The sequence below is a fragment of the Lolium rigidum genome, chromosome 7 (assembly GCF_022539505.1).
Source record: "Lolium rigidum isolate FL_2022 chromosome 7, APGP_CSIRO_Lrig_0.1, whole genome shotgun sequence".
Lineage (NCBI taxonomy): Eukaryota > Viridiplantae > Streptophyta > Magnoliopsida > Poales > Poaceae > Lolium > Lolium rigidum.
This window is the reverse complement of record NC_061514.1, coordinates 137,401,347-137,428,276: the sequence shown is the minus strand read 5'-3', so window position 1 is coordinate 137,428,276 and position 26,930 is coordinate 137,401,347. Positions and strand designations below refer to the sequence as shown.

Sequence of the window (26,930 nt, the reverse complement as noted above, 5' to 3'; positions counted from 1 at the left end):
CCCTAAATCGTCGTAGATCTCATTAGCTTTATCTTGATCAAGCAGGACCACCATATATTCGGACACCTTGTACGAATCATGGGTGGATCGGCTCTTTGAGCCGATTCACGAGATAACCCGAGAGCCGATCGAGGCTCGTATTTAATGTTTACGTGTATGCCATGCGAGGAAACTAAGCGAGGCATCATCAACACCTTCCCGACCAGGTATAGGTCGGGTGGCACGCCCTTGCGATAGCATCGGACGTGTGACCGAGGAGGCTTTGCGGGCCGTCGCTGCGAGGGACCGGGGCCAGCCGCAGCCCTAGTTGTTCCCGGCTCTACTGTGTTGCCCGTCTCTGCCCACCAGGGGGTTTCTGACGTCAACACATTCTGGCACGCCCGGTGGGACAACCTTCGACATCCACCACATCGCCATCTACATCCGAGATGGCGGAAAGCACTCCGGTCAAGTACGAGGATCTGCCTGGTAAACCCAAGAAGAAACACGACGAGATCAAGGCAACCCTCAAAGCCGAACTCATCGGCTCCTTTGAGCAGACCCGTCCGCACGGTATCAAGCTCGATAGAACCTCACGTCCGTTGTCTGGCGTCAGCATGGTGGATCTCAGCCACTCCATATGCCAGCCAGAGTTCTCCTTTGGTGTCAACATGGCAGGGCTTGCAAGCCGCCATGGCAAAGATGAAGCGAAGCAGCCACTCCCGTGGCGAAGATAAAGAGGAGGCCGATCCACGCGACCGGCCCCGAGATGATGACGAACGATGCACGACGGAGGAAGAAGGGAGAAGCGTGCGGCATCAACGTCCACTCTCCGTGCATCTCCTCAACAAATATGAGCAACAGTACGACCGACGTCGGCGCTACGACGTAGATGATGAGAGAATTTGTCGGTCTGATGCAGAGGACAGGAGGTACCGTCGGCATGATAGAAACCACGACGGGTACAATCGTCACGCCGGAGGAAGGTCAAGGGGGCAGGATGACATGGATAGGCACCGGGACTGTCCTTTCTTCAAACATTGCTGGGACTCGGGAATGAGCCGATTGCCAACAATCGAGAACTGCCCAGAATGCAAACAAAGGAAGAAGGATGCCGCTAACGTGTCCGTGTTCAAGCGTCTAGGCCCTCTCCCGCCTCGGAACAAGCATGCTGAGTCCGCTCGGGTGGAAGATCTCGAGGAACTAGAGGACGATGATGAAGAAGACAAGTATCATCGGCCCAGGTGGTGCCCTGATGGGCTCAGCCGTTCCCAAAAGCGAAGGGTTCAGCGTCTACGTGGGTTGGAAGAAGCTGAAAGATTGTACCTGCACACGCTGAGGAAGGCTCGGCCTGATCTGGCCGACAAAATTCAGCGAACCCTGGACGAAGAAGGTCGGCCACAAAGAAAAGAGTGGCGCCCCAAGCAGAGGGAAGCCGATGATGATACATCGGCCGGCACAAACATGGTCTTCATTCTTCCAACGGAGTTTAGCGCTCCAAGATTATATGAAGCACCTGTGGCGCAATTGGACTGCGGCCCACGGCCGATCATCTTTGAGAAGCCGGAAGAAAGAAGTTACAGGCATCTGAAGGCCCTGTACTTGCGAGGTTACATCAATGGGCAGCCTGTCAACAAGATGTTGGTAGACACCGGGGCGGCAGTTAACATTATGCCATACTCCATTCTACGTCGGTTGGGACGCTCCAGCTCGGATCTGATCAAGACCAATGTAACACCGAGCGATTTCAACGGCCAAGCATCCGACGCACAAGGTGTTCTGAATGTGGATCTGACCGTAGGAAGGAAAACTGTCCCTACGACGTTCTTTATTGTCGACAGCAAGAGTACCTACGCTGTCCTACTAGGGAGAGATTGGATCCACGCCAACTGTTGCATTCCATCCACGATGCATCAATGCCTAATACATTGGGATGGAGATGAAGTAGAAGTCATCCACGCAGATGATTCAGTCGAGGTTTCAATAGCTGGCATGGACGTTTGGGAGACATCAGGCCAAGAGCCGCTCTCAGGCATCAATTTGGACGACTGCGAGCGCATCGACGTGACAAAGAACGGGGTTAGGCTAGTTTTATCCACCGGCCTGACCGTGTAACAAAGCAAACGTCGATGGACGAACGTGGCGAGGCTGATCCTTGTGATCGGCCCCAAAATTTTTTATGGAGGAACATCACAAAACCTTCATCGAGTAAGCAGCGTGGAGGCCGATTCCAGCAATCGGCCAAAATTATCCTCACCATCCATTTTACCTGGGTTCAACGTTTGGTCCAGCATGGATTACCTAAAGAGCCGATACCATCAAGTCTTTTGACAGAATCGGCTCGGGGGGCACCTAGGTGGATAAAACACAAGGATATGAAGTAGGGGCATCTTGTAAACGACCAGCAGCCCGAGATATTCCTTGATGATGGGTATTGGAGTATGGGGCCCAATACATAAATCGGCCGAAAATTCGAAATTTTTTAAGCACAGCCGATGTGCAGACATCGACTTAAGGATCAATGGAGCAGGAAGTGGATTTTCTCTTTGAGGACCCCTAACTCCCATTGGCAAGTCTTCAAGTTCAGCGGTGCTAGCAGCATAAAACGTGACATCTTCTAGAACCAGGACTGCAGGATTGAGGATCGTAACCCTGACTAACGACGAGAGCAGCATAAACGTGCAAGTCAGGGTAGGGATGAGCCTAACGAAGGGAGCATATCTCTTCTAGGACCAGGAGAACAGCCAATGACGAAGCAATCGGCTGTAACGTTTTTGCCTGAGGCTTGACCAAGGTGGTGACTTGGTAGCTGTCACTTCCAGGGGTTGTTATGCCCAGAGTTTTGGAGGGCATCAGAAATGCAAAGACATCCTCACCGGAAGTTGCTTCAGCCTGCCAAAGATGATGAGCCGATCTGATCAGCCAGGCGCAAGATGTGAGCTGGAGAAGCTCGGGGGGCAGCTCGCCCTGAAATTTCTTCACTCTGAAGAACCGACTTTGTTGGAATCGGCTCATTCTGCATTACGAGTTGGAAACCGGGGATGGCCGATTTGGTCGGCTCACTGCTATTCTCGCCCCGACTAAGGCTTGGGGGGCAGCTCGCCACGAAAGGTCCTTTGCTATAAGGAGCCGATTTTGCTGAAATCGGTTGGCTCTGCATCTCAATTTGATTTTGAGAGGTGGTTGTTGTAAGAAAACAGAGCAGGATTATAAAACATATTACGAGGGAATTTGTGGACAAGTGATGCCCGTTCTGCAGAAGAGGCAGCTTCGACGTTTGAATTGCTCCAGCAACAATCCTAGGGCTCTCCTGAAGGCAAAGAGGATCTGGAAGAGAAGGATGCGGCAGAAGAATGTCTGAAATTTAAAGTTAATGAGGAGGTTGGACATTATTTCAGGAGTTTTGCCGCTAAGTTTAGCAGGCCATCCTGTGGGATCTGCATTTACAAGATCTAGGGTTTGCACGATTATGGCTTGGCTTTGTTTGACCGGGAGTTTGGGTCCGGATGGATCTATCTCGAAATTTATCGTGAGAGACCGATGCGCTGCCATCGGCTCATTGGGCATTGACCAAATTGACAATCGGCAGAATCAGTGCGAAGGACAATCGGCTAAATTATCATAAAGGAAATCGGCAAAATCAAATTGGGGAATTTCTTCATTGATAAACAAGATTTCTTACATAGAAGAGCTGATTGCTCTCAAAAGGGAGTACTAAGGGGATACATTGCCCCGTCTACTACTGCTGATCCTATGCTAAGGGTCCTATCTACGGGCCGTCGCTGCCCTCGTCATGACCCTCGCCGCCGCTGTCGGCGCTGCTCCCGGCGGGCTCGTCGTCGCTGCTGTAGCGGCCACCGGCGGGACCTACGTTGTCCTCATCCTCCTCGTCGTCGTCGTCGTCGCTGTCGTAATCACTGAGATTCCCCGGCCGGGGCGGTGGCGCTTGGCCGGCGGCTCGTCGGAGGGGCTGTCGTCGTCGTCCTCCTCCTCCTCTTCCTCCTCCTTCACCTCCTCGGAGGAGGTGAAGTCATCCCAGGAGAAGCGATCGTCATCGCTCTCCTCCTCCGATTCCCCGTCGGCAAGGAAGCGGAGGTCGCTCTCCCCGTCCGTCGAGGACTTGTCGTCCTCGGACCAGATGGAGAAGTCATGGTCTGGCTCCTCCCCGGCCTCTATGGCGCGGCGGGTGTTGGCCGCATGGACCTCTTGTGGGTTCGGTTCCCGCGTCGGCTCGTGGGAGGAAGAGGACTCGAGGGAAAGTCCCGATGAGGCGGAGGAAGAAGAAGACATGGTGCGCGAAGGGCTTTTGGAGTGCTAATGCGGAAAGGATGAGGAGAAGAACTGTTCGGTACGGTTGGATAAAAGAAGTGGGGATTTAATGTTCGAACGGTTTTCGAGGAAGTGGTGCCAAAAAACTGTCAAATCGTGCAGAGAAGTTAGGGAAGGCAAGTTGTCATGATGGAAATATCGCGACGGTTCTCGCTCGCCACGACATGACCCCTCGGGGAAAACAGAGTGGTTTTGAAATTATCATTACCAAAACCAGGGGGCATGTGTTATCACCAGATTTTGGCTAAATCGGGAGATGGGCCGCGATCAAGATGGGCTTGGAAGATTACACGTGGAAGATCTCTGAAGCGGCCTTGCACGAAGAATTTGGGCTGGATTGCCCGTGTATCTTTAATTATAGTAGATTGTATTGTAGATTAAAAGTTAGAGTTTGTCTCGTGCACGGTGGGGATTATTCCCATGTTAGAAAGTCCGCTGGACTATAAATATGTATCTAGGGTTTATGGAATAAACAACAACCAACGTTCAACACAAACAAATCTCGGCGCATCGCCAACTCCTTCGTCTCGAGGGTTTCTCCGGTAAGCACCATGCTGCCAAGATCGCATCTTGCGATCTAGGCAAGCACAAGCCTGCCCACGTTGTTCATGCGTTGCTCGTCGTCGAAGCCTTTTTGATGGCGAGCAACGTAGTTATCTTAGATGTGTTAGGGTTAGCATTGTTCTTCGAATTACATGCTTTCGTTATGCAGCCCTTGCACATCTAGCCGCCCTTACACCTATCTTAGGTGTAGGGGCGGCACCCCGCTTGATCATAGTTTAGTAGATCTGATCCGTTACGGTTGCTCCTTGTTCATCAAGGATTAGTTTAACATCCGCAATAGTTAGGCCTTACAAAGGGTTGGAGGATCCAGCGGCGTGTAGGGTGACGTTTGCTAGCCCTAGAAAGGATGTTCCGGGGATCAACCTCGTGTTGGTTTTTAGGCCCTGTCTAGGATCGGCTTACGGTCACCGTGCGCGAGCGCGAGGCCCAATCGTGAGTAGGATGATCCGATTATGCGGTGAAAACCCTAAATCGTCGTAGATCTCATTAGTTTTATCTTGATCAAGCAGGACCACCATATATTCGGACACCTTGTACGAATCATGGGTGGATCGGCTCTTTGAGCCGATTCACAGGATAACCTGAGAGCCGATCGAGGCTCGTATTTAATGTTTACGTGTATGCCATGCAGGAAACTAAGCGAGGCATCATCAACACCTCCTGACCAGGTATAGGTCAGGTGGCACGCCCTTGCGATAGCATCGGACGTGTGACCAGGAGGCTTTGCGGGCCGTCGCTCTGAGGGACTAGGGCCAGCCGCAGCCCTAGTTGTTCCCGGCTCTACTGTGTTGCCCGTCTCTGCCCGCCAGGGGGTTTCTGACGTCAACACACCTGTTCGGGTAGCTTTAGTAAATTTCAGTGTTAATTCAAAATTCACTAATTACTGAAACTTTGAAATAATTTAGAAAATCCAATTTAATTCAGAAAAATATAAATAAGATATTAAAATTCTTAAAAAAGAAAACTCTATCCAATAAAAATATAAAATGAAATTTTTATTTTTAATAAAAATTCAATTATTTAATACTTGTTATTTAAGCCTTTAATTTTAAATTCTAAATACAATTAAAAATTCAGAAATTAAGAAACCATTTATGAATTCAATAAAACCAATAAGCAAATAAAGAAAACATGAAAACTAATTTTCTTTATTTGCAATCCTATTAAATCTTTATTAGGGAAATTTAAACCCTAATTAATAATTACCTTAATTATTAATTGTTTAAAAATAATAAAATACCAAATTCAATATTATTTTTATTCCCAAGTTATTAATAACTTCAACTTTAAAATGAAGTTATTAATCATAGGACTATGTGGTAAATAGCAAACCCTAATTCCATAGTAAATGATATTACTGACTCATCATTTCATGTGTAATCCTAAAACCCTAATGCCATTTAGACCCTAGTTCCATTAGTACATGTGAACCCTAAATTATCCTAAACCTAAAACCCTAGGTTAGAACATGTGATCATGTTACTCCATTACCATAGAGCCATAATTAGCAACTAAAGACATATCTATGTCCACATAAAATGTAGAACCCTATCACTAGCAAATTAGTATTCCAAGTATGCATACCATTAAACCTAGGTGATCAACTAAGATCAACCAAGTGTAAACCCTAGATCCTATTACCAAAACCATCATCCTTATTTATCCCTATTTAGTATCACACCATTGTGATGGACCATAATAGCAACCATGCCCATTAATTGAGCATTACATACCATACTTCACTAAACCCTACTAGTGTGAGACACTTAGTAACCATCCCATTTAAGAACCAACCATCCTTTAATTAGTGGATCCAATAGCAAAACCTAGTCAACCTCAACTCTAATTGAGATACTTCTTATTACTTAAGAAGTATGTTCTTCAAAAGTTATTCTCTTGAAGTAAATAAAGAATCATCACCAACCCTGCTTATAAGAACCTACAAACCCTAGCTAGCAATCACCAACCAGGTAAATCAACCTTGATAGCAACCATGTATAAATACTTTCTTAGGATACCTAGGCTTAACTCAGCCTTACCAGCCCTAGGTATTGATGAATCCAACATTGTTGTGATCCATCTACTTCTTACTCCAGAAACCAATTAGAACCATAGAAAACCATAGAACCCCACACACCTAGATATCATACTTGTTCTTTATTATAGAACATGTTCTTCAAAAGTTATTCTTTTGAATTATATAATAAGTAATCACCAACCATGCACTATAGGACTTAAAATTGATAATTGTTCTTTACTTATTATACAACTACTATTCCTTGGTGTGTATGATTGCTACTATTCATTTTACCACTTGCTTATGATTCTAAAACAACACAAACCTGAATAAGAACCTTGTTTGTGAATCTCTCTAAAAGTGCAACACACCCTAAACCAATCATTACAACTCACTGATCCTAAATCATCGGGGTTAGGTCACGCTTAGAGCGATTGCATCTCATGCTTATGCATTATTGCATCCTTGCCAATCTTTTAAACATCGTCCTTACGGACGATGATGCTATTTCAGAATTTGGAGTTATTGCGTATCGAAGACCTTGTCTCGCATAATCTTGCAGCCAAGAAAGGCAAGTTCATCGCTTGCTCATGTCATTTGAGTATCTTTATCAAATTACTTGCAAAGTACTATGGTTATCACTATTGCACAAAAATCAAAACCACTACTTTCATAACTATGAATATGACTATGTGGTGGGCAATGGAACCATGGATTGTGTTGATATGGTGGAGGTTCCATTGCACGGGTTTATATCCATCTAGGATTAAAAAACAAATGTCGCCAGTGATTCTTGTGCCGTAATACCAGTGTTAACCATAAGATCCGGAGTGGGACGGAGTAGTCAAAAGTGTTTCCACCTCTCGTTCATCAACGGATGCGCTTTACCGTAGACACTTGTATCTGTCGGGGCAAGCGGTTGGCTGGGGAAGCCTTAAGTCCCCACGGCATAGTCCGTAGACACTTGTCGCTCGAAGTGCAAGCGGTTGGCTGGGGAAGCCTTAAGTCCCCACGGTATTGCGGTCTATGATGGGTTGCAGCTACTCGGCGAAGGAGTTTGGTTAACGAGTCCCAAGCCGTTGTCGTGGTCGGGGTCCACCCGTGAGTGGGAATAATGGGACCGGCGAGGACCCAGGGTCGGGGTATGCAACAAAGGGTGGGTGTTCGAGGTAGCGGAGGAACATGATTGGCTAGACCTTATACCGGGCCTCACACCATAGGAAGTGTGGACAAGCCTGCAGCCTTGGTTGGCACCAAGGTTAAGATCTCTTATGGGTAAAGCAACACACCTCTGCAGAGTGTAAAGAACCGTGACTCTGTCACTCCCTGTTCCGGGATATGGAACTCGCGAACGCGGCCGGAAAGGAGCTCCATGAAGTTCTAGTAAACCGGTGAAGGCCGACGGACATAGTTCTTCTGAATAAAAGCAACCTCTTGAAGAAATGGTTATGAAAACCTGCATTGGTATTAGACTTTCTGGTCTAATGCTGTAGCTAGTGCATTAAACACCTCTTTCCTATAATGAACTTGTTGAGTACGCTCGTACTCATCCCACTCTTAAATCCCCGCTAGATATGGAGGCATCGAAGGAGGATCTACAGAGTGCAACTCGAAGGCCGAGGAGTCAACAACTACTTCATGAGACAGGACCCCGTCGGAGGAGCCGTATACCACATCCAACAAGGAGAAAACCTAGTTTAGCCATAGAAGGGAACTAGCTTCCTAAACCTAGCTCCTATTTAGCTAGAGTCTATTCTTAGCCTCTGTAGTTAGTGAAATATTCTACAAATAGAGTTCGTGATAAGACTAGACTACGAGTCGTTCTTCTGGAGTTATCTGCAGTTTTACCTCATTGTAAAGTAGGAGTCTATGCTGATCTTATGTAATAGAGTCAATGTTGTAATTCTATAGACATACCTTGGACCCGCATATGTTTCTGTTGTACCACTCTGAGCGATATAATACTAGTGGAACAGTGTTTCATTGGTGTTATATCAGACTTGCATACTACACCATGCAGTGGTATGCCGGGTCACCACAGACACCTTCAGCCATCACCGCGGATCAGATTTGTACAATTCTGAAAGATCAGTTCGGCATGATGCCGAAAAGGAAGACGTTCGGCTATACCAAGCCGTACCCGAACGAGTACGAATTGATCCCGCTACCACCCAAATATCGGCTCCCTGACTTCACAAAGTTTAGTGGATCAGATGGTTCCAGCTCCATCGAGCATGTGAGCCGATATTTGGCACGATTGGGCACGATCTCAGCATCGGGACGAGCTGCGTGTGAGGTTCTTCGCACGGTCCCTCACAGGATCGGCTTTCGGGTGGTACACATCGCTGCCACCGAACTCGATCCGGACTTGGAAGCAGCTTGGAAGAGCAATTCCACATACAAGTATCACTCGTGAGGCTTCCAAGGCTGGTATTGCCGATCTAGCACAAGTACGACGAAGCGCGGGGAAACGAGTGTCGAATACATCCAGCGCTTCAGGACCATTAGGAACCGATGCTATTCGGTTCACGTAAGTGAAAAGGAAGCGATCGAGTTGGCGGTGGTGGGTCTCTCATCATCGATCAAGGACGTGGCCTCCCAAGCGGACTACCCTTCATTGGCGCACATGGTGCGAAGGCGCCGGCATATGAACAGCGCCACTCAGATGTTTACCAGGACAAATTCAAGCGTGCGGTGGTCCTGGTTGAGACAGACGAGGATGAAGGTGCTGCGGGAGATCGAGAGGTAGCAGTGGCCGAATGGACTCGGGCGGCAGGCCCCGTGTCCTGCAAATGGGTTAAGCCACAAGGCCCTCCAAAAGGGTTCGACTTCGACGTGAGTAAAACTGAGCAGATTTTCGACCTCTTACTCACGGAGAAGCAGCTAAAGGTACCCGAAGGCCACAAGTTCCCCACGGTGCAGGAGCTGAACGGAAAGCCATACTGCAAGTGGCATAACACGTTCACCCACACCACTAACGACTGCAGGGTGTGGCGTCAACAGATCCAAATGGCGATAGAAAAAGGGCGGCTAATTTTCAGCCAGTACGCCATGAAGGTCGACACACACCCCTTCCCCACCCTTAACATGGTGGAGTATACTTACCATGGAGGATGCCAGCCAGATTTCTCGTGCAATATCAACATGGTGGGACCTGGGCACCACTCTGGTAAGGACGGAGATGAGGGCAGCTGCTCTCATAGCAAAGACACAGAGGAAGCCGCTCCACGCGATCGGCTCCGCCACGACGGCAAGCGCTACATCACAGAGGGAGAAGTGAAGAACGTAAGATATCAACGACCTCTCTCTGATCACCTCCTCAACAAGTATGTGGGTCAATACGACCAACGCCGACGATACAATGACGATGATGAAAAGGATCGTCTGGCTAGGGACGACAAGAGACGTCGTCGGCATGATCACGACGAGGAGCGATATGAGCGCCACGCCAAGGAAAAGTCGAGGGAACAAGACGACGTGGATAGGCACCGGACCGCCCCTTCTTCGGACACTCGCTGGGATTCGGGGATGAGCCGATTGCCTACAATCGGCAACCGCCCGTAATGCAAACAAAAGAAGAAGGATGCAGCTAACGTGTCCGTGTTCAAACGTCTAGGGCCTCTCCCGCCTCGGAACAAGCATGCCGAGTCCGCTCGGGTGGAAGATCTCGAGGAACTAGAGGACGATGATGAGGAAGACAAGTATCATCGGCCAAGGTGGTGCCCCGATGGGCTCGGCCGTTCCCGAAGCGAAGGGTTCAGCGTCTACGTGGGTTGGAGGAAGCTGAAAGGTTATACCTGCACACGTTGAGGAAGGCACGGCCTGATCTGTCCGCCAAAATTCAGCGAACCCTGGACGAAGAAGGTCGGCCACAAAGGAAAGAGTGGCGCCCCAGACAAAAGAAAGCCGATGATGAGACATCGGCTGGCACCAACATGGTCTCCATCCTTCCAACAGAGTTCAGTGCTCCAGGATTGGACAACTGCGAGCGCATCGACGTGACAAAGGACGGGGTTAGGTTGGTTTCATCCACCGGCCTGACCGTGTAACAAAACAGCGTCTATGGACAAACGTGGTGATGCCGATCCAGGAGATCGGCCCCAAGGATTTACGGAGGTACATTACAAAACCTTCATCGAACAAGCAACATGGAGGCCGATTCCAGCAATCGGCCAAAATTATCCTCACCATCCATTCTGCCTAGGTTCAATGCCAATCTAATGGGCAATAGGGTTACGTCGGCTAATGAGCTAGAAGAAGTCCACACTGGTCCTAATCAAGCCGACGTTTGCATAGAGTGCCTTGGTTAATCACAAAGCCGATTTCAGCAGTTACCTGGCAGAATCGGCTCGGGGGGCACCTAATCAGATGAGCATGTGCGATACATGTGCAATGAAACATTGGGGGCCGATAGAAAAATCGGCCCGTAAAAAAAACACAATTTCATGATATACAGCCGATGCAAGGACATCGACTCTAGTGCAATTACACAAGACCTATCGGCTATGTGCTCGAGGCCCAGATTTTCGCCAAGATGGTGTTCAGTTCGGCTTCAAGAGCTTCTGTTTCCTTGAAGGGAATGTACAATGAGAGCAGCCTCAGCTGCAATGAGTCGACGACCCTTTGCGCCAGGTTCAGCAGTAACATCAGTTTGGCATGCAAGGCAACCTTTTTCTCATTAAGCTGGTAGGTGTTTCATCTACGACATCGGCGTTCAGTGGAAGAAAGCTGATCAATGGGGGCAAGTTTGGCTGACTCTTCATGGTGGCTATCTCGGATTGCCAGTTTACTTGAGGTCAGAGTCTTTTTGTTCGACCTGTGCATCCTCGCCGGTATTCTCGCCTTGATTAAGGCTCGGGGGCAGCTCTCCCTAAAAAATCTTTGCTCTGGAGAGCCGATTTGGTTGGAATCGGCTGGCTCTATATCGCAACTGTTCTGAAGAGTGGTGCTTTTGTTACAGAGTTATCAGTTTTAGCATCCAAGCTGATTCAGCGACAGTTCCAGGGTTCTCTTAAAGACGCCTGCTCAAGACCAAATCGCCAGCCTACTGCGATCGGCTGTGCTATCATCATCGGCAGAGCTGGCTAACTTGGAGGGATGACTGAATTGGCCTGTCTCGCAGATTATCGTGAGAGACCGATGCGTTGCCATCAGTCATTAAGCATTGATTAGGCTAACAGTCGACAAAGTCAGATGAGGAAAAATCGGCTAAATCAGCATAGAGGACATCAAAAGAAGTTTTTCATTGATAATAAGATTTCTTACAAAGAGAAGCCGATTGTTCAACAAAGAGGAACAGATTACTACTGCTAATCCTATGCTAGTAGGTCCCTACTCTAAGGGCTGTTGCTGTCTTCGCCGTCGCTCGGGGTAGCTGCCGTCATTGCTGCTGTCGACGAGTTCCTCGTTGCTGCTACTGTGACCTTCAGCGGAGGCTTCTTCCTCGTCATCATCGTCGTCCTCATCTGACCAAGCCCAGCCACGGATGCGCTTTGGCGGCGGTTCGTCGGAGGAGGTGTTGTCCTCCTGTTCCTTCTTCGTGTCGGAGGAGATGTCTTCGTCTTCGTCATCCTCTTTTTCTTCTTTGGTGATGGAGGTGAATTTACCCCGGAAGGGAGGGTCGTCGTCGTCGCTCTCCGCCTCCAGTGCTCCGTCAATCAGGAATCGGAGGTCATCCTCCCTGTCAGTTAGGGGCATGGCCCCATCTGACCGGAATTTGACCAAGTTAGAGGTGGGCCGCGATCAAGATGGGTTTGAAGATTATATATAGAAGAAATACATGAATCGGCCTTGTGTACCAAGTTTGGGCTAATTGCCCATGTATCTGTACCATAGTAGGATACGTGTCGGTTAGGAGGTAGAGTTTTACCCGTGCACGGTTAGGTGCACGCTCGAATTAGAAAGTCCCTTGGACTATAAATATGTATCTAGGGTTTATGAAATAAACAACAACCAACGTTCAACACAAACCAATCTCGGCGCATCGCCAACTCCTTCGTCTCGAGGGTTTCTTCCGGTAAGCACCATGCTGCCTAGATCGCATCTTGCGATCTAGGCAACACAAGCTTATTACGTTGTTCACGCGTTGCTCGTGCTGAAGCCTTTTTGATGGCGAGCAACGTAGTTATCTTAGATGTGTTAGGGTTAGCATTGTTCTTCGTATCATATGATGTCGTAGTGCAACCCTTATACATCTAGCGCCGCCCTTACACCTATCTTAGGTGTAGGGGCGGCACCCCGTTTGATCATTGTTTAGTAGATCCGATCCGTTACGGTTGCTCCTTGTTTCTTCAAGGATTAGTTTAATATCCGCAATAGTTAGGCCTTACAAAGGGTTGGAGGATCCAGCGGCGTGTAGGGTATAGTTTGCTAGCCCTAGACAGGATGTTCCGGGATCAACCTCGTGTTGGTTTTTAGGCCCCGTCTAGGATCGGCTTACGATCACCGTGCGCGAGCGCGAGGCCCAATCGTGAGTAGGATGATCCGATTATGCGGTGAAAACCCTAAATCGTCGTAGATCGCTTTAGCTTTATCTTGATCAAGCAGGACCACCATATATTCGTACACCTCGTACGAATCATGGGTAAATCGGCTCTTTGAGCCGATTCACAGGACAACCTGAGAGCTGATCGAGGCTCGTATTTAATGTTTACGTGTATGCCATGCAGGAAACTAAGCGAGGCATCATCCAACACCTTCCTGACCAGGTATAGGTCAGGTGGCACGCCCTTGCGACAGCATCGGACGTGTGACCGGAAGGCTTTGCGGGCCGTCGCTCTGAGGGACCGGGGCCAGCCGCAGCCCTGAGTTGTTCCCGGCTCTACGGTGTTGCCAGTCGCTGCCCGCCGGTGGGTTTCTGACCGCAACAGTTTCTCATGATCAACCTCAAATTGGGCCTTTTTCCTTTTTAAGCACTTTAGACTTAGCCCTAGCAAGATCTCTAGCTTTTGTGAGCTTGTTAATTTTATCTTGAGGCTCTTCAAGAGTTTCTAGCCTCTCCTCAAGAGAAGCTATAGTTTCTTGATTTTCCTCAAGAGCATTTTTAAGAGCATGGATTTCAAGAGAGTCTTCTCTCTCTATTTGACCCTTTTTCTCAAGTATATCACTTTGTTGAGCTATACGAACCAAGAGGTTTGAAACATGCTTTTTAGTGTTACCTTGTAGGTTGAGAATGAAATCATCAAAATCTAGCATTTCTTGTTTCACTTTTAGACTAGCATCATCAATCCCTAGATCACTAGATATGTTAGGCATAGAGGGACTAGGAGATGATACCTCGGAGGATTGAGCCATGAGGCAACTTTCTTCCTCCACATGAATGACCTCATTGGGGGATTCACTTGGTGATGAAGAGTTAGTGGAGAGGGAGGCAAGAGCGACCAATCCATTAGAGGTTGCATCTTCTTCATCATCAACATCATCATCTCCGGAGGTATACTCTTCTTGAGTTGATAGCACAATAGGTGTGTCCAAGGAGGACCTTGCCATGAAGCAATGTGCATTCTTGATATGAGGGTTCTCATTGGGAGATTCAAAGAGAGATGAAGAGGGTATGTTGGTGGTGACGATGGCGGCCAATTCCTTTGAGCTTTCTTCATCTTCATCACCACTAGAACTTTCAACTTCATCGGATGAATATTCTTCCCTTGTTACTAGCACAACTCTTGAGGGCCTCTTGCCCTTCTTGGTCTTGTTGTTGTAGAACTTCTTGTTGGGGGCTTTTGAATATTTGCCCTTTGTGTCTTTGCTCTTGTCCTTGGGAATGAGCCTCCCATTATGAAGCTCTCTATTCTCATAGGGGCATTCGGCAATGAAGTGGCGCTTGTCCTCACAATTGTAGCAAGATCTTGTCTTTGGACCAAAGCTAGTGAACCCACTTTTGTTGTTCCTCTTGATGTTGTCTTCCTTGGCCTTGAAGGGATCAACCCAAAAGGATTTTGCATGGAAGGCCATGTGATCATGGTAGTGGCATTGCAAATCTTCCGGATAGGACATACTCCAAGATGCCCTATAAGATTCTTGAGGAATCACTTCTTCAACGGAGTTGACCACCAAGGCAAGGTTGGAACCTTTTGCCGTCCCAAGAGCACGATTGCGAGAATCATGAGAGGTTTCCTCAAGCACCTTGAGAGCTTGCATCTCGTGCACGACTTGTTGAGAGGTGAGAGAGGAATAGCATTCCCTTCCCACAAGAGTCTTGACATCAATGGGTACAAATGGCATCATGCATTCAATGTACTTCTCCTTGATCCAAGAGTCATTGATGTGGGTGGCACCAATAAGCCGGAAGGCATCAGCAACGGTGAGAAGTCTTCCATACATGTCTTCATGATCTTCATCCGGTAGCCTCATGAACCCTTCGGCTTTATTCTTAAGAGCATTATACTTGTTCCTCCTTGTGCTCTCACTTCCAATGCAACTAGCGGTCAAACCATCCCAAGCTTCCTTGGCGGTGGTGTAGTTCCGGACACGATGCAATTCCTTTGTCCCCACACTAGTTTGAATCATGTGCAAGGCGGTGTTGTTGAGTTGACTATCAATCGCTTCTCTTCTAGTCAACTTGTCGGGGTTGTATGGCTTGAAGCCCTCCAAGATGATTCTCCATAGTTCATTGGAGGCACTACAAACATGAGAGCGGAACTCAAATTGCCAAGTATCGAAATTATTAATAGAAAACTTAGGTGGATCGCCCCGAATGTTCAAATGGGGATGGGGAACCGGTATATCGGGAGATAGGAAAGGTGGAGCTACTCGATTGTAGCTTTCACCTCCACTAGTTCCCCTAGGAGATGCAATGGGAGATTTGATAGTGTTTAAGTTATCACCTTCCACGGGTTTGGTAGATGAGGGTAAGTCCGAAGCCTCTCCCTCATCTAACGCACCCGTGTCTTTTACCTCTACACTAGGAGCCTTGGGAAGGGCCGGAGCCAAAAGCTCGGCAATCATCTTTTTCATGCTTTCCATTTGGGCTTCCATGGAGGACTTCAACGAATTGAAGTCTTCCATGGAGACCGTCTTGGTGGCCTCTTCCGTGGGATCCTCGTTCGGCATACTCTTAGGCGGTTAAGCCCGTAATAAGAGCCGAGGCTCTGATACCAATTGAAAGGATCGTATGCCGCACCTAGATCAGGGGGGGGGGTGAATAGGTGCTAACCAATTTTTAGTTCTTTTTCAACTTAGGCTTGACACAAAGGTAAATTCTCTAGATATGCAACTAAGTGAATATACCTATATGACAAGGATATCAACTAAGCAAGATATAGCTACGCAATAGGAGATAGAGTGGGATAGAGGTAACCGAGAGTGGAGCACGCGATGACACGAAGATGATTCCCGTAGTTCCCTTCCTTTGCAAGAAGGTACGTCTACGTTTGGAGGAGTGTGGTTGCTACGCAAGCCAAACCAACAGCCACAAAGGCTTCACTCAGATCTCCTGTGAGCAACGCCACGAAGGCCTAGCCCACTTCCACTAAGGGATTTCCTCGAGGCGGAAACCGGGCCTTTACAAAGTTCTTGGGGCACACATCCACAACCAAATTAGAGGCTCCCAAATCCGTAACAATACAACAATCAACAACAACACATCAACAACAAATCAACTAGGGAACCAAATAGGAACACTAGCATGAGATCCCTCAAACAAGTGAGGGGAAATGAAGAACGCTTCGGTGAGGATGTAGATCGGTGTCTTCTCCTTCGAATCTCCAAAGATCAAGAGCTTTGGTTGGGAGAGGAAGGAGATCTTGCAAATCTTGTGTTCTTGAGGTGGCTCTAATGGTGGTGAAGCTTGGCAGATTTTTCTTGCCATGATTGAGCAACTTGTCCCTTTGGAGAAGAGAGATATTTATATGATTGGAGCTCTCAGATCTGACCGTTTGGACCATTTCTCGTAACACCGGAAGTTCCGGCCAGGATGGCCGGAAGTTCCGGCAGCCGGAAGTACCGGCCAGGGGAGCCGGAACTTCCGCCAGGAAGATTCTTCCTCAGATGACCTGGTCAACAAAAGATTGGGCGGAACTAGGGCGGAACATCCGGAGACCAGAAGTTCCGGCCAAGTTCCGGCCAAGTTCCGGAAATGCCCGAAAACCTCACTGGACAATACTGAGCCACGATTCCACATTTCCGGAACTTGCCCAGAAGTTGGGCGAAAGTTCCGCTGACCGGAACTTCCGACCACAAGCGCCGGAACTTCCGGCCAGGGAACAAAAACAGCAAACACAAACCGCACGCGACGGGGCTTTTGCGGAACATACCGGGCGGAAGTTCCGCCGGTGGAGCCGGAACTTCCGCCAAGAAGAAAAACCTCGCGATTATCGGAAGCCGGCAGACCATCTCGCTGAACAAAAATATATTCCGAACACTTGTACCTGTCCACATCAACACACATAAAAATATACCTAGTGTTGACATCAAACACACAAAATCCAAAAAGGGCGGGAAATGTTCTTTCACCGGTGCATCTAGCACTTTCATGCACGACAAATATCTGACACACCCTACCACTTTCTGTAGGAAGATGAGCTTTTAATCACTTCGAAATTTATAAAGGTGAAGCAAAAAAACAACTTAACTGAAAGATTAAACGGTTTAGGTCTAATTATAGTCGAAAATATTTTTCCAATAAATTTGATTCTTTTTCTGCAGAACATGTATTATACATGAGAGAACGGCTCGCTACTCACCTTAGTCAATAGGGTGGCAGAGAGAACGAACCCTAATATAAATGATCTTGTTAACGCTATGTTAGATATATCGGGTCTATCCAAGATATGTTAGATAGATTGAGTCACCCTTACGGCGAAAAGAATCTTGCTACAACATTCTGTTAGCCATCAAGAATATTTTTTAGCGCCGTTGCCGGGGTGATAATAGAGACACTACATCAAAACGATCCATCGAGCTCTATCAACATATCCAAGAGGGATCAACGCGTTGACCTTGCTAGGCCTGCTGTTGATGCTACTGTGACACCAGATAGCGCCACCACCCTGCGCGCGTCTATCATCCCGCGACCGTCATGGATACACTGCTACACCATGCCGTCGAGACTTGCCGTTGTAGATGTTATATGACACGCCGCTCCACCTTGATCCCCACGCGAGAAACACGCGGAGACCGACGCCCAGTCACCAAGCCATCCACACGTCTGTCGAGCCGATGATGTCGCTAATGATGATTCCCACACGGGGTTGACGACGTATACATCGCCATCATCCGACCCAGGGGGCCTCCATAATGACTCCAACGAGGGCTACGACGCCCATGGGTGCTGCCTTCAATTGTGGCCTCCCCCAGATCTGAGATTCCCCCCCCGGAAACAATGGAACGAGAGACGCCTCCACCATCGCATCCAACAAGGAATACGACACCCATGGGCGCCGCCGTCGATAGTGACATCCTCACCCGCTTCATCAGCTGGACCATTGTCCCCTCCTTGCCATGAACCGCCGCACCCCATGGGCCAAGCGATCCGCCATCAGAAAGCCGCCACGAGACAACATCACCACCAACCAGATCCATTTGCACCGATGATGAAGACAACCAACAGCGGTGGAGACCACATCGTTACGTGACCGGTGCATGCCATGGGCATGTACACGCCACATGTCGTTCTGAGGTGCGCGTTAAAGATCCACTACCTCAGCCACGACTCCAAGGCACGGTGGAGCGACACCCTACACAGGCTTTGCACCGCTGGGATCCGACGGCAGCGAGGGTGGAGATGTGGCGGGATGGGAGAAAGGTGAGGACGTGAGAGGAGGGTGTAGGACTGTAGGTACCAGAATCAGAAATTAGTCCACGCCCCACTAGCACGTGGATCAGCGAACCACTACCGATCGACCGATGATTCATGACCATGACACTATGGTAGCATCAGATCAGATGTGGAATAACAAGACAAAGCTGGCCGATCGATCCATGTCACCCTCGCAGAAAAGTTGTTAACACACAAAAACGACAATATGCTTCTCTGTTCTCTTGTGCTAATGTCCACTTGTTTCAGCCCGGCGCATCTGTATGTAGTATGTACTGTACCATTTTCTGAACTGAGCAATCATCAGGAGCTAGCCATCAAGTAAGGTTAGGTGACCATGGCCGATCGCAGCGGCACGGCGGCTGCCATGGATGTGGAGGCGGAGGTGGTCATCGTTGGCGCCGGGATCGCGGGGCTCGCGACCGCCCTCGCGCTGCGGCGCGTGGGCGTAGGCATGTCCCCCGGCGGCGTTCTTGTGCTGGAGCGGCACGCCGAGCTGCGCTCTGCCGGTGCCGCGCTCACCATCTTCCCCAACGGCTGGTTCGCGCTCCGCGCACTGGGCGTCGCGCACAAGCTCACCTCCCACTACGATGCCTTCGAAACGTGCGTTTTTCGTTGCTGGAAGAGTGATTGTTGTTGTACTAATTATTTCTGTGGATCATTTGCTTTAATCAGCTGTGTTTGGTGCAGATCCCGAGTAACCACTCTTGAAACTGGGGCGACGCAGGTGTTCCGCTTTGCTGGGCGCAAAACCAGGTACGTACTACAACCTTGATTTAATTTGTGCTTGCTGAATCGACCATATGTAGCATCGAGCATCGACAGAGTGGTGCAGCTAACAAAATTGTGGCGAATTTTCGGTCCGATTCTTGAACCGGAACTTGACTGATCTATTTGGCTGAGCCGACAAAAACAGCGGCGACGACGTCAAGGTGAGGCCGATGCATCGAAAGGCGCTGCTGGAGGCGCTGGCCGAGGAGCTGCCTCCGGGCACCATCAGGTTCTCATCAAGGCTCGTCTCCATCGACTCCGAGGGCTCGCCCCAGATCACCGTCCTACGGCTTGACGACGGGACAGTGATCCGATCCAAGGTAACACACCCACGACCGCATCGATGCACATGTGGCATGTGAATATGTGCACATTACTCTTCACATTTGGTTCTTAAGAATGACTAGCCGTAGGCCCGTAAGTCGTCTTGTATGTTCCTTGTTCAGGTCCTGATCGGGTGCGACGGGGTGCACTCGGTGGTGGCGCAGTGGCTGGGCATGTCGGAGCCGGCGAGCTCAGGCCGGTCCGCCGTCCGCGGGCTGTCGGTGTTCTCGGACGGGCACGGTCTGAAGAAGGAGCTCCGGCAGTTCCTGTCCGAGGGCCTCAGGGCCGGCATGGTACCCATCAGCGACACCGATGTCTACTGGTTCCTCGTCAACAACACCATCTCTGCAGGCAAGACGTGTAGTACATTTGATTGCTCGCGATTCAGTACTGCGACACTCGCACAACTGAAAATGGCAAACTGCAGAGAAAGAAGCCGGCGCGGACCCAGCAAAGATCCTGCGGGAGGTGACGGACAACCTGGGCAGGAACATGCCGGCAGAGTACCTGGACGTGGCGCGGCACTCCGACTTCGGCAACCTCTCGTGGGCGCCTCTGCTGTACCGGCACCCCTGGGCCATCCTCACGGGCCCGGCCGCCCAGGGAGCGGTCACGGTGGCCGGCGACGCGTTCCACCCGATGACCCCCGACATGGCGCAGGGCGGGTGCTCGGCGCTGCAGGACGCGGTGGTGCTCGCTCGCGCCCTGTCGCGGGCTGCCACACCCGCCGCCGGCGTGGCCGCGTACGTCTCGGAGCGGCGCTGGCGGGCTGCATGGATGGTGGCGGGAGCGTAGAGCGTACCTGTCAGGCTGGGTTCAGCAGGGTGGCACCAACGTCCAGGGCGTGCGCGGGTACATGGTCAGGCTGTTCCGTGACTGCATCTTCTACAGGTTCTTGTTCCCCAGGCTCGCCGACACGATGTGGTTCAACTGCGGCGAACTGGTGGAGCGGAAGGAGCAGGGCAAGACACACTCGGAGTAAACTGAATGTTTAGTTTATGCTATGTGCTAAAGCCACTGCAGACATGAAAACATCTGGGGTTTCTGAATCCTTGAGTTTGCGATTCCTGATGGACAGACAGGAGGTGTAAAAGCACAAGAGCTAGGGATTTCTGAATCCTTGTTTCGTGTGAGTTGAAGCTCTTGTACACCTAGTGTTCATTTACGTGTGATGTATGCCTGTATGATCTCCCGCGAAATATGAAAGCAATTCAAACGTGCAGAATGGCGCGACCAAATTAATCCCCTCCAATATCAGTAATGTTAAATCTACATCTAATGTTTATTAGATCATTTGTAATATCTCCTGTATATGGTCGTCCAAACGAATTTATGGCATGTCCCGACATATTTTAGACACAAAAAATATCCATTTTAGTTCGTTTGGATCGGGTCGCAGACATCAAAACGCCGTGGTTGGCACAACTGTCTGGGCCATTTTCATTCATTTGTAGTTAAATTTTCAACCCAAATTACTGGTAGGTGTAGTAAATAATAATTTTGCAACAAAATAATGTTAAGCTTTTTATTAGACTCAAATAAACGATGATGTTCACAATATTACTTCACATAAAAAAAAATATTTAAACAACTAAAATTTAAATAAATGTCTACTATGGGCCCGGCCCAAAATGGAAAACCCAAACTAAACTAAACCTGGGTACATGGGCCTGGCCCAAAAGCCATCTGAGGTGTGCAGCGTGCAGGAGCACCAATATAATATGGCTACTGGTAACATAATAAATCCCATCTTCTCCTTAGTTTACACTACCTCCATCCAAAAGCTTAAAGCTTATTATTTTTAGAAAGTGAAACTATGTCAAGTTTGACTAAACTTTTACCAAAAATCATTAACATGCAAAATACAAAATTAACATCATTAAATAGATAATGAAATATATTTTCGTATGGTATCTACAAAATATTATATTTGTTGCTATATTGTTTTAAAATTTTGGTCTAAATTACTTGGTTAGATTTTTTTAAAGCCTTAAGCTTTGTGATGGAGTATAGTATAGAAAATAAGCATCCATAGCCATTGTTTGTTCAAGTAACATTTAATTGTAATTTTCCTATGCTTCGATGTTTAATTTAACTCTTCTCCAATTCTACAGAATTCTTCTTGAGAAAATATGAATGGGAATATTGTATAAGCATATATACTACCCATGTGAAAATGTCACAATAATGATGTAGTTATACTTTTTTTGTTCAATTTAGGACCTCATAGTCATTGTCAAAGTGGTATATGTAATACATAACTATGTGGCATTATCGGTGTACAAAGGGTGTCCCGCCTGCCCTGCCGCCAATAAAATAGACGCTAAGGTGGAAATATATCATTTGAATCTCATTCTGGCTTTTTTTTGCAAACATGCCAAGTCACTAAGACCTCTGCTATCTGCAAACATACCATTCATTGGAAAACAATAGGGGATTTGACCAACTTAGACCGCTTATGCGGTTTTCTAGATGCCTATTTAGATTTAGATTTGTTACTTTGCCATGCAGTCTCCCTGCTAATATTTTCCTGACGACCAGTTATCTTTGAAGGAATTTTCTTAATAACGATGTTTTTAACACCTCAAATGTTGGTCCTTTCGATTTTTTTTGGATTTTCTTGACCCAAATTGTTTTGGCCATTTAAAAATTTCCATTTACTTATTTGCCTCCCCTTTTAAACTCCCAAAGCATGGCCAACCTTAAGAACCTTATTATTTGATCTTGTTATGAGATGATCCATTCTAAACTTTTCAAAAAATAAAACACTCCAAAATTAATCACCTTTTCTATTTCAAGAAAAACCTTCTATTCTTACCTTCACAAAATAACCCTATTTTTTATATCTATGAAAAATCCACTAAAAATCGGGGATGGTCCAGCATATATAGCCCAAATATGCAAAAATATACACCTAATATGTACATAGGACTAGGAGAAAACAGCATGCGTACATACAATTAATACATGTACGACAGATAAATATACTGATATACAGCATCAGCAAATAAAATACCACACAGGTCAACACAAGATGCACGCAGTATCTAGCGACACATGCACAAATACCGAACGTCCGAACGTACATTTTCACACACATATATACCGAGCCATACGCACAACCCGGCTCTTCTTATTGGACACAATTAAGCTGGCGCATACGAAGTGTGTTGAACTGGCGACCGAAATCAGCAGCTAGAGCACTGGAGCTAGCCGAAGAAGTGGTGCTTCTTCTTCCCCTCGCCGCGGCCAGACTCCTCCTCCTCGGCGTCCTCCGCCGACTCCTTGTACTCCTTCTTCTCGTGGTGCTCGTGGAACGCGTAGCCGCCGCTGCCCACCGCCGCCACCGCAGCGACCTCCTCCTCGATCTTGTGCCGGTGCGCGTTCTCCGGGTCCTTCTTCACCTGGTGCTTCTCGTACTAAACAGAGATGGCAGTTCGCACCATGAATCATCGACACAAACGTGTGATCGAACGTACTCGTAACTTTTCCTGCGAGGAAATAATATCGTTTCGGGTATGTATGAACGTACCAGGGCGAAGGCGCCGGAGGCGAGGCTGCCGATCTCGCCGAGGTGTTCCTTGTGCTTGTGCTCCTTCTCCTCCTTCCTGTAATCCTCAGACTCGTCCCGGGACGCACCGTACTCCTCGTCGTCGGCTCCAGACTTCTTGTACCCGCCGCTGCCGTACTCGTCGTCGCCACCGGACTTTTTGTACCCACCGCCGCTGTACTCGTCGTCACCACCGGACTTCTTGTACTCGTCGTCGCCGGACTTCTTGTACCCGCCGCTGCTGCGGTCGTAGTCGTCGGTTCCGGATTTGTTGCGGCCATAGTCCTCGTTGCTGGACTTGTTGTAGTCGTCGCCGCCGGACTTCTTGTACCCGGCGCCGCCGCTGTACTCGTCGTCGCCGGTAGACTTGTTGTAGCCGCCGCGGCCCTCGCTGCGGTCGTAGTCATCGGTGCCGGACTTCTTGTACCCGGTGTCGTAGTCATCGGTGCCGGACTTGTTGTACCCTGTCTCGTAGTCGTCGGTGCCGGACTTGTTGTACCCACCACCTTCGCGGCGGCCGTAGTCCTCGTTGCTGTTCTTGTTGTCGTAGTCGTCGCCGGACCTGGCGCCGTAGCCGCTGCGGCCATATTCGTCAGCCATCTCGGTCGAGTTCGGAGTTAGGGGAGAGACAAAAGAAACTTGTCACAACTGGCTCACAGCTTACAAGTGTAAGGCTCACTGGTTTGTACTAAGAACATAGCAACGTGGAGTATTTATAGCTCGGACTCTCGGAGGAGGGTAGCGAGGACACGGGCAAGAGGGGAATGCAGTTAGGCAGGCAGATCAGAGTTAAGTTGCTGCCTACGTATTGCTAAAAGGGGTTTGCTCTGTTACAACCTCTTTCGTAAACTCAAACACATCAAAGACCGAGATTGTTTTCGTATCTCTCAATAATTAAACTTATGAAGTTGTATGGAACGATCTCAACCTTAATAAGTTTAAGTTTTAGGGGGGCAAGGTTGTACCGGAGCAAGCCTATTGCTAAAATTAAACAACTCACGGTACTCCCTCCTATATTAAATATTACTTGTCGTAGAATTATATAAAATATAGGCTAAAATGTGTCTAAATTTATCAAACCTGTGACAAGTATATTTAGTACTGGTGGGAGTACTAATAATTCCTTCAAACCTCTCATGGATAAAAGGGCATTCTTGGCATTGCACGTCTGCATTATTATGGGGCCACATTTAGTGATGGGATGGGGGTTTATTCCCTGAGGTGCTCGAATCTTAGTTTAGTATTGGTATTGGTAAAAAGGTATTTCAAATCAGAGAGTGAATTGAATATGACTTTATCAAATTTTCACACTATATTGTTCAAATTTGGTGAAAATTAAAAGATACAATTTCAAAATATTTCCAGATATTTTTCATTGTGACTTTAAATTATAGTCAAAGTGGAATTTAAAACCATAATCAAAATTATGGTAATTTCCGCAGCACACCCAAAACTATTTGACCCTAAACAAAATTTGATTGCTTAAAAGTGTAAAATGCACAAATACACATATCGGGTCGGAGTAAAATAAAAACTGAACCATTGAGGCTTTGCAACAAGAACAACCAACTATTGAGATTAGTTGTACACAAACCCCAAATCTACACACAAGCTCGATCATTGATCTCATCTGTGAAATGTGGGGCCCATATGTGATCATTTTTGGGGGTCAAAATGTCAAAAAGATCAAGTATTTGAAAAAAAATCGAAACACTTAGAGAATTGAACCATAATATTACATCGGAAGAAAAATGAGCTTACTCTGAGTATCCAAATGGTGTTATGAACATAATAAGAGTTTTCTTTTTATCAAAATGCCACCTAAAAGTCGAAGTCTTGGAAAATTCCAAACAAATCCTGAAAAATAAAGTCTTAGTGTGATGACTAAGGAGAAATTTGTTCAGACATTATCTTGTCACGGTGTATCTGAAGTTCGGAGTAGAAAAGAAAAATGATGTAAATCTTGCATTGTCGAAATGTTTCACCCAAACAAAATATCAGGCATTTCATTAGGTCCATTATTTGCTCCGAGATATTTCACAGTGCGATGGATACTGAGAATGACTAATACAAGTGGTTCTTCGTAGAGGTGACACTTGTTTCAAGCTATGGTAACGAACTGCTTGACTGACAGGTGGCAGCTCGTCCCACGGACATCTGTTTTCACAGCAAACCATCGGAGAGGCTTATTCTTGTGCCCACAATAATATTTCTGGACCAAAAGGCTCCGAGATTAGCCATGGCATGCCACATGTCTGCGTGCGCGCCCGTGTGTCGGTTAACTGAAACTGTCGGTTTTAGGCGGGGCGCTGTTATCCAATTGAACTTAGGAGAGTTGGTGTTATCCCTTTCAGAAATCAATGCGGCTACGTGCTCGATCGGTAGGCCGGCAGTTTAAGGCGTGTCTCATCATGGCCGGTGTCGGTAAGACGGTAACGACGGTAAGCTCCAGTGAACACTACCCCCACACTACACTACATGGAGCCATAGACGTATAGTACGTGTACATACATACAGAAGGTGGATCGCAGGTTCCATTCCCACAGCAGAAGATGATATAAGATCTTCCTTTTCCCCACTTTCTAAACGGAGGCAGCTTAGCATCAGTGATGAAGTGATCTTGCAACTTGCAAGAGGCAAAGATCTCGCAAGTATGACAGAAAATGAGCAGATAAGCTTGACGATGCCCGGCCTAGAGGTTCACTCAGAGCAACTTGCGATTGCGAGGTGGACGTGTTGGGCAGAAGGGCCAATGTGTCGATCTCGAGTTGGTTGCCGCGGGACGAGCGTGTGAGCGTCGAACAGGAAAGTGTCGGCAAGCGTCGGCCGAGAACCATGGCATATCCCGCGCATTATCCGACGACGCGCCCGTTCCCGCGCGCGGCTGGCTGCCTGTCACCGGCCGTGGGTGGCATCGCCATCGGCGACGCGCGCAACCCGACGGCCGCGACGGCGACCGCCCGCGCGGCGCCGATGGGCGGACCGGCCATGTGTGTGGCTCGGGACAGTAACGCGGCGCGCGCGTGTCGTGTGCGTCCAATCGGGTGATAGCAAGACCGACAAGCTCAACGTGTAAACGTACGTATGTACCGGCCGGGTAGCATAGCGGCCTATCTATACGAATACGATCGATGCATCTGTTTCCACCTTAATTGCATCTACGTACAATGCTCTCTGTCTAATTTGAGATCCGAGAGACTATATGAAAGTGTAGTTAGGTTTCTTTCATTCAGATAACATGCACCTTGTCTGGTCTTTGTTTCTGCATGATGACTTCATTTTTTCGACACGAAGCATGGCGACTTCATTGCTTGCCTTCAGAACATGTGAACATGGAACTACTAGATTCATGGTTCCGCCTACATACATCTAAAATTCTAAATATGCCGGTATTCTCTAGCGGGAATTTTTGGGAGAGTCGTGTGATTGTTGTTTTGTTTTCAGGGCAGTTTGGCAAGCTACACTAAAAGCCCAGTCCTAACATACGGCTGCGTATAGACTTTTTTCCCTGTGAAAATCAGAGGTATTTATGTAAGATTCGGTATTTTTAATTCACTATGTTGTAATTGGTGATATAACTTGGATATCGGTTCACTTATGTGAATCATCTGACCTCGAATTGGATGCATAACGAGTATTGC

At 48.0% G+C, this 26,930-nt stretch overlaps 1 protein-coding gene and 1 pseudogene across 1 annotated transcript; one reads left to right on the top strand and one right to left on the bottom strand.

Moving 5' to 3' along the window:
• The first annotated feature begins 18,981 nt into the window (after positions 1 to 18,981).
• On the top strand, positions 18,982 to 20,773 carry LOC124672054 (annotated as a pseudogene).
• Positions 20,774 to 22,944: 2,171 nt separating this feature from the next.
• LOC124677498 (stress protein DDR48-like) lies at positions 22,945 to 23,989 on the bottom strand. Its single transcript, XM_047213481.1, has 2 exons — positions 23,272 to 23,989; positions 22,945 to 23,158 (listed from the first exon to the last, which is right to left on the bottom strand). The coding sequence occupies exons 1-2, from the start codon at positions 23,887 to 23,889 to the stop codon at positions 22,949 to 22,951; spliced, it is 828 nt and encodes a 275-aa protein (XP_047069437.1). The 5' UTR covers positions 23,890 to 23,989; the 3' UTR covers positions 22,945 to 22,948.
• Positions 23,990 to 26,930: the final 2,941 nt, after the last annotated feature.